Below are 12,060 nucleotides of genomic sequence, written 5' to 3' on the forward strand. Positions count from 1 at the left end.
TAAAGACCTGCCTAGGCAACTGACTTTGTGTTTTATAAAGATATAGCACACCGTTGAAAACACATGGCTGTTCGAATAGTATGTCTTCATCAGGGAGTAGGCTGCAAAGTGGCAGTTATGGTCGGCCAAGCTGTAAAATGCGAAGATGGCATAAATACAGTAGTTATTGCCCCAATAAACACACAGTATATAAGCAGCTATTGTCTGGGGGTTTTCCATAACAAGGATCCAGGGAGAGTTGAATATATGTTATTGTAATCTCTTCCAACACTTTTTGGATGAAGTTCCACTAGAGATCCTGACATTTAGAGAGCAATACTCATTCAAACAACCTGTTTCTTTATGTACATTGCCATTGTGCCATTGTCATAGGCCAGGTACATTATCCTCACAGCATACACACTGATGGAACAACAGGGAGAACACATCATAGGACATCAGGTAAGCCCTCCAACTAAACAAACAATGCTAAAGGTAAAACTTCAAGTAACCCAAACTTTTAGAGAAACTAAGAAAGAAAGAGATCCTCAGCAGGAGGTGAGGTTTGGATTTTCCAGGTTATGGATGAACTGTCTAGTATCTGACAAGACCCACTTTATAAACTTTGAACACAGGCTCTCAGGTAGTCGTCGATAGCTGTTAATATTTAATTCACCCTCCCTCCCCCACAATGCATTTCACTGAAACAAATCTTTACCGGATTGAATTCAAGATAAATAGCATTCAAATTTCACTGGGGCTTATAGCATTCTCCATTATTATCCTTTCCCAAGGTATTTAAAGGTCTTCGCATCAGTTTATGTTTGTGCTTGGAAAAACTATTTACTACTGTTTGTGTCCTTAAAGTACATGCACATTTTTTGTATTATTATTGCAGCTTGTTCACTGTTGAATTTTCAACTGAGGAACAAGCAATGATCAACACAGTTGTCTCAACTTATTTCTTAAACTTTTATTCACTTAAATTTGTCCAGTGTTAAAGCGACAAGAAAACATTTAGAATGTCCTTTTGTGGGATCTTATTACACTATAGTATACTGTAGATGTTAACCGATATTCTTTGATGCCAGCACGTTGCCAATACTGAGGAAACTCAAACTGTGCAACCAAAAGAGAAAAATAAACCAGTGAAAGAAAATAAATAACAAAAACAAAAGCTGAACAAGTCCAAAACATTTCTTCTGCTTTTTAATTTTCATCTGGAGTAGATACAGTAACAAGTTGCACTTTAACACTGTTCGGCAAATAGTACAAAATAATTATTACATGTATTTTTTGCTCTGTCAAGAAAATAAATTGTAAATACACTGATGATTCTCTAAGCACTTTGTCAGCTCAAGTGAACACTAAGCTCTTTGACCAAGGTCTCAGGTAATGCAGATGTCTACAGGTCAAATAAGTACACAGGTAGTCTGGCTATCTTTTGGAGAGGGAGGATATGGGGCTATTACACATGTGCGTCACTAACACCGGACAAAAAAAATCTTTCAACCGACAAGGGTTACAGAGTAACGTTCACAAAAGCACAGGTCAGTGGACAGAGGGGCTGGGTGGGACTGATGGGAGGGGACAGGTGAGGAATATAGGGAGAGAGATATAGAGAAGGATGGAGTGGGAGACAGACAGAGAGAGAGAGAGAGAGAGAGAGAGAGAAAGAGAGAGAGAGAGAGAGAGAGGTAGATAGAGAAAGAACAGAAAAGGAAAAAGAGAGAGCGAGAGACAATTGTATTTATTTAACTAGGCAAGTCCGTTAAGAACAGATTCTTATTTACAATGACGGCCTACACCGGCCAAACCCAGATGACGCTGGGCCAATTGTGCGCCGCCCTTTGGGACTCCCAATCACGGCCTGTTGTGATATAGCCTGGTGTCTGTAGTGATGCCTCTAGCGCTAAGATGCAGTGCTTTAGACTGCTGCGCCACTCGGGAGCCCAACAGAAAGAGAGCGAGACAGAGAGAAAGAGAGAGGGCGACAGAGAGATGAGAATAAGAGAGAAAGAAAGCAAGAGAGAGAGAGAGAGACAGACAGACTGAGAGAGAGAGGTGGGCAAGATTTTTGATCTCCGGATCAAAATCCGGATGGATTTCCTTATATCCACAATGCACTGACAGCAAAGAATGCTTACATTTCCTTTTTTATTTTCCCTCTGCCTCAATTTCTCTATTTAGGTTTTATTTTTCAAACAGCCTGTCTGTCCACCCTTCAGCAGCGGTAGGGACAGTTCTATGGAGTTCTTCGTCAGTCAGTCAGTCAGTCAGTTCAGCCCAGAAGCAGTTCAGTCCAGCCAGCACCAAACCCCAAAGCACCCTAAGACAGGGGCAGCTAGCAGCTGCTGGCCTTGCTAGCTAGAGCTTGCTGTCGCTTATTGGTCGCAGCTGCCGTTGCCGTGGCGATAAGAGAGGAAGTGAACAAAGTGTCTGTCATCTCCAGTCCCTCCTTTTGACAGTTAGGGGGAAAAGTCTCTGGTATGGCTTAGGTCACTGGTGTCTGTTGTTTGACTTGTTTGACTTTTTATGAAGCAAATGCTCAAGTTAAACTCTTTTTAAATATCTGGTATTTATTTTTCTTTATTGATTTCATTTTTTTAAACTCTCATTTCTATATATACTTTTATTTTTTTACTCAAATTAAAGTTTTGCTTTCATTCTGGCACATTCCCTTATAGACAGCGTGTGTCCTTGCTGTGTCTGGTGGACAGCTAGTACAGTACAGTATAGTAGACTAAGCTCATGGTCGTTGTAGATCTGGTTGTTGTTGTTGTAGAGAAGTTGGTAATTGGGTAGTTTGCTCCAACAGTTCAGTGTAGACCGTGTAGGCCTCTGGTTCTCAGAGCAGGGCGGGCCTGTAGGAGGCCTCTCTGAGCAGCGTCGAGCCCAGCAGGAGCAGCAGCAAGGTGGAGAGTGGTGTAGACGAGAGGGCGGCTTGGCCCGAGTCGGGCCCACCACAGCCCCCCAGCTCCGACTCACAGCGGGGTTTCTCACACAGCAGGCCCGTGAATGCTGCGGTACACTGGCACCGCAGGTTGTTCAGACACACACCGCCGTTCTGGCAGCGCAGGAGCTCGTTGTCACACACTCGGGCTGAGAGAGAGATGGAGAGATATGTGAGACACATACACACACCTGGAGCAGAGTACTGTGCACTGCTCACTACCCCGACTTGTTATGTTGATTTACAACTCGTACTGTTATCTGAGCTGATCTCCACTCTAGTGAGCGCAATAAGAAAGGGATAGTCAACGAGGGGCTATGTGTTGAATGGAAAATAATGAACGACATGGAAGGTGTGTTCCACGAATCGCCAGCAGAGTGGAACTGACCTTTCACAGAGTTTTGTTATTTTCCAGAGAACGCATAGAGCCCCAAGTTGACTATCCCTTTCATACCATGGCTATAATTTAACACATTTGCCGCTAGAAATGTTTTCATTTGCAGGTAAAAATGTGTTCAACATCCACTGAAGTAGCTAGCAAGTTTGCTTAGCATTAAGTTGAATTATGCATTTGAGCTACTTTGCAGATCAATCATGACTATGACAGTAACGCATCACATGCAGCACAACCAGTGCAGTAATAAAAAAGAACATTAATGAATGTCAGTAATTTATACTGGTTAGTAAAAAACAACAACAAAAACAAAATCTCACTGATGTGTAATTTTAGTCAAAAAAGAAAAAAGAACATAACATCAATTTCAAACCATCCGATTCCCACAATATTGACGACAGGATAAGAATGGTAGAAGAAGACTATAATCTCATTATTACCAAACATTTTTGGCCAGACATTTATTCTGACCATGCTGTTGTGGCACAGTTGTCACACTGCCAGCTGGTTGCATTGCAGTAAGGTAACAGTTTCATTCCCAACATGATTTTGTCAAATACGTTCTACAGTTCATGTCAACTCCTGTTGTAGTGAATACAACTGGTTGTTGTGTTGGTCAAAATGAAGGGCTGGTCTTTCAGCACTATCTATGAAATTCTTACATGAATAATTTTCTTCTTCCAATTTCAAAACAGGTAACTCCATTCTATAATAGATAGAGAAACTAAAATAAACTAAAAGTATTTGTAACATTTGCACGCACTATGCAAAATTGAATTATTTATTACAATTCTAGGTTATCAGTCCACTTCTAAAGACAATTTAAATATTTTTTGCATAACGCACTTGATCATTGTGTCTTTCTCAAACGTTCCTCCCCAATCTGAATGTGTTCCTTTTATCATTCCCATTACATTAATTACCAAAATGGTGAAGGGGCCATTTGTCATGCGTCATTTTGCAGTGATATACTAGGATCCCACTGAAGGGTCTACACCACGTGATGAATCGTAGCTCGGCACAAAGTTTCTCACAGCCCGTGGGCATTTCCAAAACACTGAACTGACTTTATATGAGTTGAGTTGAGAGTTAGGTGGGAATGGGTATATTTAGAGCCGGGGACACCAAGGCCAGTCTATTCCCATCGGAGCTTAGCTGTCAAGCAAGCTGCAGGCAAACAAACCAACAAACCCAATCCAGCACAGAACTAACAAACCAACCGATGGAGAGAGACAAATAAACAGTGAAAAACAAGCAGGCTAGGGCCAGACCACCTCAATGCAGCACAACAAGAGAGAGATGGAGCTCATTTGGCCTTTTCATGAAAGGGGAAAACAATGTGACAGTTGAATGTTCCCCCCCTGAAATATTTTGAAAAGCAAATATTACAAGAATAACTGACACTGATCCTTCCTCACACTTCTTTTCATATCCACAGCTGCAGGTATGAACTTTTGTTTTTTTTTAAATGTCTTTAAAGCCTATATTTGATTTAGAAATAGTCTGTTCAACCCAACAGGGTTTAATGGACCGGTACACTGTCAAAAGACTACAAGTCCCAGACTCCAATCATGGGTTTGTGTTCGTCATCAAGCATGTCCAACAAAGTTTTTTTCCTTTACAATGCTAATGAATCTTTTCCCTGTAAACTATCAAGCAACTGTTTACTATCATGGACGTGAAAAAAAGAATGAGACAGAAAAGACCTGTTAACGACTATTAACGCAACGTTACCAAGGCAATCCTGAAATGGACGGCTTGATATTAACAGACAATTTGACACATGACAATGACATCACTTTTATGAGTCAGGAATCTTTTGTTTTATCCTCTGCACTGTCTGGTTCAGCAAATACTATCAGGGAAACAGGCAGGCAGACCAACTTGGTAATGGGGTGTGCGTTCCCCTCAAGATCTCATTGAGAGTAATCAAGTGAATTAATTAAAAAGACATGTTTTACCCCTAGGGTCCCTGAAGTAATCCTGACATGGACAAGACTCTATTAATTAAACATCAACCTTTCGTTTTGTCCATACATTTTTATCTCCAATTGCCCTTTGCAAAAATATGATTATTTTGCAAGAGGGGCCTTATTGGTTTTGCCCTGACAAAGGATGGTGTGTGCATATTAATTCTCTATCTACAGGCAATGCATTCTGATGAGACTTGTAGGTCCTAGAAATATGTTATTCCTACCACGTAGATAATGCTTCTTACTGATACTCTAATAATACAACAGGGTTTGGATTAAGGGCCAGAAATGCAGTGGAAGGAAAAGAGCAGCCATTAACCACTGAACCACTTAACACTGACAGATCAATACCAAAGTGTTACCAGAGAGTTGGTAGAAGAGGGAGGAGAGCAGTAATGGTGACAGTTAAATGAAGTGATGGTAAACTTGGACAGAGTTCTAAAGACTACATTAGTCAGACTAAAAGAGGTGGGATAGATTCTGCTTTCTGTGTTGAGAGGCCTGACCTGAAAATAATTCATTCTAGCTGCAGGAAGTTACTTTTTTTAGTTTTTCTATCCCTGTCTTCCTGGGGAAGGCTACTCTCTTATATATCTCTCTATTTCTCTCTCTCTCTCTCTCTCTCTCTCGCTCTCTATATATATATATATATATATATATATATATCTTTCTCTCTCTTTTCCCTCTCTGTCTGTCTCTCTCCTATGCCTCTCCCTCCCTCCTCTGTCTCCCTGTCCCCTCATGCCCTACCAGGGTGCTGAGCCCAGGAGATGTTGCCTTCCTACCTGTGATGTTTTACCCCTGGGAGAGTTCCTGGTCCACCTTGGACACGCATCTCTTTGTGTCTCTGTTACCTTCACATTGTCCCACTGCTCACAGCACAGGCTTAGGGGTTGGAGCTGAGCTACACTAAGTAAGGATACAGTTGTTCCAATAACTCTATCAGTGGCTATACAAAATGAGGGAGGACAATTGTTTTTTTAATGAGCATGGCCTTATTTATATTTTGGTCATTCGTATTTAATTCATCCAGCTTAATGTAACATTAGGAAGTTTTAGCCAGCAGGATACCACCCTGCATCCCACTGCTGGCTTGCCTCTGAAGGTAAATAGGGTTGATCCTGGTCGGTCCCTGGATCGGAGACCAGATGCTGCTTGAAGTGGTGTTGGAGAGCCAGTAGGAGGGACTCTTTCCTCTAGTCTAAAAAAAATGATTGGGGACACTGCCCTGTGTAGGGTGCCATCTTTTGGATGGGACGTTAAACGGATGACCTGACTCTCTGTGGTCACTAAAGATCCCATGGCACTTATAGTAAGAGTAGGGGTGTTAAACCCGGTATCGTGGCTAAATTCCCAATCTGGCCTTCATACCATCATGGTCACCTAATCATCCCCAGCTTCCAATTGATTCATTCACCCCCCTTTCTCTCCCCTGTAAATATTCCCCAGGTCGTTGCTGTAAATGAGAATGTGTTCTCAGTCAACTTAATTGGTAAAATAAGGATGAAATAAATAAAATAAAATTGGCTAATACATGATACTCAAATTTTCCCTATACAAATTCAGCCATGTTTATCCCTGTTTGCATTTGTTTAAGAAAGTTTTTCAACAGAATAGGTGGAATAAATACACCCCTGATCACACGCAAACACAGTTCACTTTCATAGCAGCAACATACAAGCAGCATGATCACTTTGATTGTTGCATGCAATAATTCCTTCTCGCATCTTCGTGCTCTCCTCCTCTAACCTTTTCCCTTCACTTTTGGACTTCAGTGCACAACACATCAGCTGTCTATGATCAGATTAAAAAATCTTTCCAAGCCAAACCTTCATATCATAACCGCTCACCGCTACACACAGCCTACATCATTGTCACCATTATTAGCTAACGTCATAGTCAATATAGCTACTAGAACTAACGTGTTGGTAAACCTGCTACAATCATGCAGTACAGTGTACAGTCAGAAAGCAGTTTAGCAGTTACACCGAGGGCCCTGGTGGCAATAAATTAATAAAACCAAAAGCTTACCTTGACTTGGAAGAGTTCCCATGTTGGATGGCCATAGCCAGCTAGCTAACATAGCATACGTCTCTGTTTGAGCTGGGTGTTTGAGTAGGCTAGCTGAGTAGGCTAGCTGCATTCGCTAGCTTAGAGAAAGTGAAAAAATATACACAACGAAATATAGCTAGCTCTCGCTCTCTCTTGCTTCTTCTTCAAGAAATCAATTTGTTCAAAATTGTTTAACTATTGTATTTTTCTTTCTTTAAGTCAACTACTCAACACATTATATGCACTGCAGTGCTAGCTAGCTGTAGCTTATGCTTACAGTACTAGATTAATTAATGATCCTGTAATTGGGTGGACAACATGTTAGGTCATGCTGCAAGACCTCTGATAGGTTTGAGAACGTCCTCTGGATGTTGTCATAATTTCTGTCTAAGTCGATGGAAGTGGTTGAGAACCATTAGCCTCCTAGGTTTAGTATATAAATCAATGTACCCAGAGGAGGACGGAAACCAGCTGTCCTCCGGCTACACCATAGTCTTAACCTACACAGTGCTTTCAAATCAAATCAAATCATATTTTATTGGTCACATACACGTGTTTAGCAGATGTTATTGTGGTTGTAGTGAAATTCTTGTAAAAAATGTTTTCCCTAGGGGCTAGAAGCACAGCTGCCCTCTATATTGGTGCCATTTTCCTTACACGAATTTGAGGTAGATCTTCATTGCAAAACACCAATCAGTTATTTGGTGACGTGAATATATTTGGAATAGTTTTATGTAAAAATGTCCAGGTTTTTTATGTTTCACAATTGTTCTTTTTATGAAATTCTATGAAGAGGATGGTCCTCCCCTTCCTCTACTGAGGAGCCTCCACTGAGATCTATATTCATCTAGGGGTCTTTTTCAGCCTGAGGATTAGTATGACAAAATAAGAGACAGTCGAGGAGGTACAGGTAAACTAAACCTGAAGAGACAGTCGAGAAGGAACAGGTAAACTATAACTGAAGAGACAGTTGAGGAGGAACAGGTAAACTAAACCTGAAGAGACAGTCGAGGATGAAGATGTAAACTAAAACTGAAGAGACAGTCGAGGATGTCACGACTTCCACCGAACTCGGTTCCTCTCCTTGTTCGTGTGGCGTTCGGCGTCACCGGTCTTCTAGCCATCGTCGATCCATTTTTCATTTTCCATTTGTTTTGTCTTCCTACACACCTGGTTTTCATTTCCCTCATTTATTGTTGTGTATTTAACCCTCTCCCCCCCCCCCCCCATGTCTTTGTGTGGAATTGTTTGTTGTAAGTGCTTGTGGACATGTTTACTGGTGAGCGTCGGGTTTTGTACCCATATCGGTTATTTCTTTATGCCGTTGGTTTTTTGTATTAAACTGCTCCGGCTACTACCAAGTTTTGCTCTTCCGCGTCTGACTTCACTGCCACCAGTTACGCACCCCTTACAGAATTCCACACCTGCCATATGGAGTCAGCAGGTGCAGGTCCCCATGGTATAGGGATCGAGGAGCGCGTCCAGGAGCAAGCGGCGATGATCCACCATCACGGCGCTGCCATGGACCGCGTTGCCCAACAGGGAGTTCCTCCAGTGCCTCCACCAGCAGAACCAGGGCCTCCACTACTCGCCTCCCTTTCACCCGGTTCCAGTGGGATTCGTCTCGCCTTTCCCCGGGACGACGGGACGGCTACACGCTGCCTGGGTTTCCTATTGCAGTAAGATCTCTACCTGGTAATAGTCCACCCGGCTCCTTCGGGCAGTGAGAGGGTGTCCGCCCTCGTCTCATGCCTCTCAGGGAAAGCCCTGGAGTGGGCCAACACCGTGTGGGGAGAAGGAGACGCGGAGCTGGACCATTTTGAGGATTTCACCCGCCGTTTCCGGGCAGTCTTCGACCACCTGCCCGAGGGTAGAGCGGCGGGTGAACGTCTCTACCATCTGATGCAGGGGACGAGGAGCGTCCAGGAGTTCGCCATGGACTTTCGGACATTGGTCGCCGGCGCGGGATGGAGCGACAGGGCCCCGATCGACCACTATCTCTGCAGTTTGCGTAAGGACGTCCGTCGGGAGTTGGCCTTCAGGGACACCACCCTCACATTCGACCAGCTGGTGGACCTGTCTATTCGATTGGATAACCTGCTGGCTACCCACGGACGTCCAGAGCGGGGTCTGTTGATTCCATCCCCCATCACCACCACTCCAATGCCCATGGAGCTGGGAGGTGCTGTGCGCTGGGAGACGGGAGGAGGTTCTGTCTCGTGCACCATCTGGTCGGTGGTCAGCTGGTCGGTGCCAGTTGGTTCCTCTGGGGATCGAGGCAGCAGGCAGGGCACTCTGGTGTCACCCCAGGTGAGCCGGTACCATTCTCACCCAGAGCCCTCTGTTGCACACATGTTTTTGTTTGTCACTTTTCCTGAATTTTCCCAGCATTTCCAGCATAAGGCGCTCGTCGATTCAGGCGCAGCTGGGAATTTTATAGACAGATCGTTCGACCATAGTTTAGGGATCCCCATTGTCCCCGTGGCTGTGCCATTCCCTGATCACACCTTAGACAGTCGACCATTAGGGTCAGGGTTGATTAGGGAGGCCACCGCTCCCCTGGGCATGGTGACGCAGGTGGATCACAAGAAGAGAATCAGTCTCTTTCTTATTGACTCTCCTGCGTTTCCTGTGGTGCTAGGCCTACCCTGCCTAGCCTGTCATGACCCCACTGTTTCGTGGCACAGAGGGCTCTCACAGGATGGTCTCGAGAGTGCTCGGGAGATGTTTAGGGGTTTCCATTGGTACTACTACGGTGGAAAGTCCAGACCAGATTTCCACTGTGCGCATCCCACTGAAAATGCCGATTTGGCTCTCGCCTTCTCCAAAAAGGCCGGTGTCGGCACGCGGCTGGAGCTGCGCGTCAACAGGGGGGTCTGTCACGACTTCCACCAAAGTCGGTTCCTCTCCTAGTTCGGGCGGCGTTCGGCATCACGGCTCTTCTAGCCATCGTCAATCCATTTTTCATTTTCCATTTGTTTAATCTTGTTTTCCTACACACCTGGTTTTCATTTCCCTCATTTATTGTTGTGTATTTAACCCTCTATTCCCCCCATGTCTTTGTGTGGAATTGTTTGGTGTAAGTGCTTGTGCACATGTTTACTGGTGCGCGACGGGTCTGGCACCCATATCGGTGAGTTCTTTATGCCGTTGCTTTTTTTGTATTAAACTGCTCCGGCTACTACCTAGTTCTGCTCTCCTGCGTCTGACTTCCCTAACACCAGATTTGCAGCCCTTACAGAGGAGGAACAGGTCAACGAAAACTGAAGAGACAGTCGAGGAGGAAGAGGTCAACTAAAACTGAGGAGACAGTCGAGGAGGAAGAGGTAAACTATAACTGAAGAGAGAGTCGAGGAGGAACAGGTAAACTAAAACTGAAGATACTGTCGAGGAGGAACAGGTAAACTAAAACTGAAGAGACAGTCGAGGAGGAAGAGGTCAACTAAAACTGAGGAGACAGTCGAGGAGGAAGAGGTCAACTATAACTGAAGAGACAGTCGAGGTGGAACAGGTAAACTATAACTGAAGAGACAGTCGAGGAGAAAGGTCAACTAAAACTGAAGAGACAGTCGAGGAGGAAGAGGTCAACTAAAACTGAAGAGACAGTCGAGGAGGAAGAGGTAAACTATAACTGAAGAGACAGTCGAGAAGGAAGAGGTAAACTATAACTGAAGAGACAGTCGAGGAGGAAGAGGTCAACTATAACTGAAGAGACAGTCGAGGAGGAAGAGGTAAACTAAAACTGAAGAGACAGTCGAGAAGGAACAGGTCAACTATAACTGAAGAGACAGTCGAGGAGGAAGAGGTAAACTAAAACTGAAGAGACAGTCAACGAGGAACAGGTAAACTAAAACTAAAGAGACAGTCGGGGAGGAACAGGTAAACTAAAACTGAAGAGACAGTCGAGGAGGAAGAGGTAAACTATAACTGAAGAGACAGTCGAGGAGGAACAGGTAAACTATAACTGAAGAGACAGTCGAGGAGAAAGGTCAACTAAAACTGAAGAGACAGTCGAGGACGAAGTCGGAAACTATAACTGTAGAGACAGTCGAGAAGGAAGAGGTAAACTAAAACTGAAGAGACTCTCGAGGGGAATAGATAAACTAAAACTGAAGAGACAGTCGAGGAGGAACAGGTAAACTAAACCCGAAGAGACAGTCGAGGAGGAAGAGGTCAACTAAAACTGAGGAGACAGTTGAGGAGGAAGAGGTAAACTAAAACTGAGGAGACAGTCGAGGAGGAAGAGGTAAACTATAACTGAAGAGACAGTCGAGGAGAAACAGGTCAACTAAAACTGCAGAGACAGTCAAGGAGGAAGAGGTCAACTAAAACTGAAGAGACAGTCGAGGACGAAGTCAGAAACTATAACTGTAGAGACAGTCGAGAAGGAAGAGGTAAACTAAAACTGAAGAGACTGTCGAGGGGAATAGATAAACTAAAACTGAAGAGACAGTCGAGGAGGAACAGGTAAACTAAACCCGAAGAGACAGTCGAGGAGGAAGAGGTCAACTAAAACTGAGGAGACAGTTGAGGAGGAAGAGGTAAACTAAAACTGAGGAGACAGTCGAGGAGGAAGAGGTAAACTATAACTGAAGAGACAGTCGAGGAGAAACAGGTCAACTAAAACTGCAGAGACAGTCAAGGAGGAAGAGGTCAACTAAAACTGAAGAGACAGTCGAGGAGGAAGAGGTAAACTAAAACTGAAGAGA

At 43.9% G+C, this 12,060-nt stretch overlaps 1 protein-coding gene across 9 annotated transcripts in view; it reads right to left on the reverse strand.

Annotated features, from left to right (window-relative positions):
* Positions 1-935: 935 nt before the first annotated feature.
* Positions 936-12,060, reverse strand: part of LOC110536586 (netrin-G1-like) — a 262,043-nt gene continuing 250,918 nt past the window's right edge. For all 9 annotated transcript variants that reach the window (XM_090189733.1, XM_090189735.1, XM_036935168.2 and 6 more), the window contains one exon: positions 936-3,081. In XM_090189733.1, coding sequence (XP_090045859.1) covers positions 2,828-3,081 — 254 coding nt within the window. In that variant the 3' untranslated portion in view covers positions 936-2,827. The remainder of the gene's footprint in view (positions 3,082-12,060) is intronic.

Source organism: Oncorhynchus mykiss, chromosome 11 (assembly GCF_057628025.1).
Source record: "Oncorhynchus mykiss isolate SJ-2025 chromosome 11, ASM5762802v1, whole genome shotgun sequence".
Taxonomy (NCBI): Eukaryota; Metazoa; Chordata; class Actinopteri; order Salmoniformes; family Salmonidae; genus Oncorhynchus; species Oncorhynchus mykiss.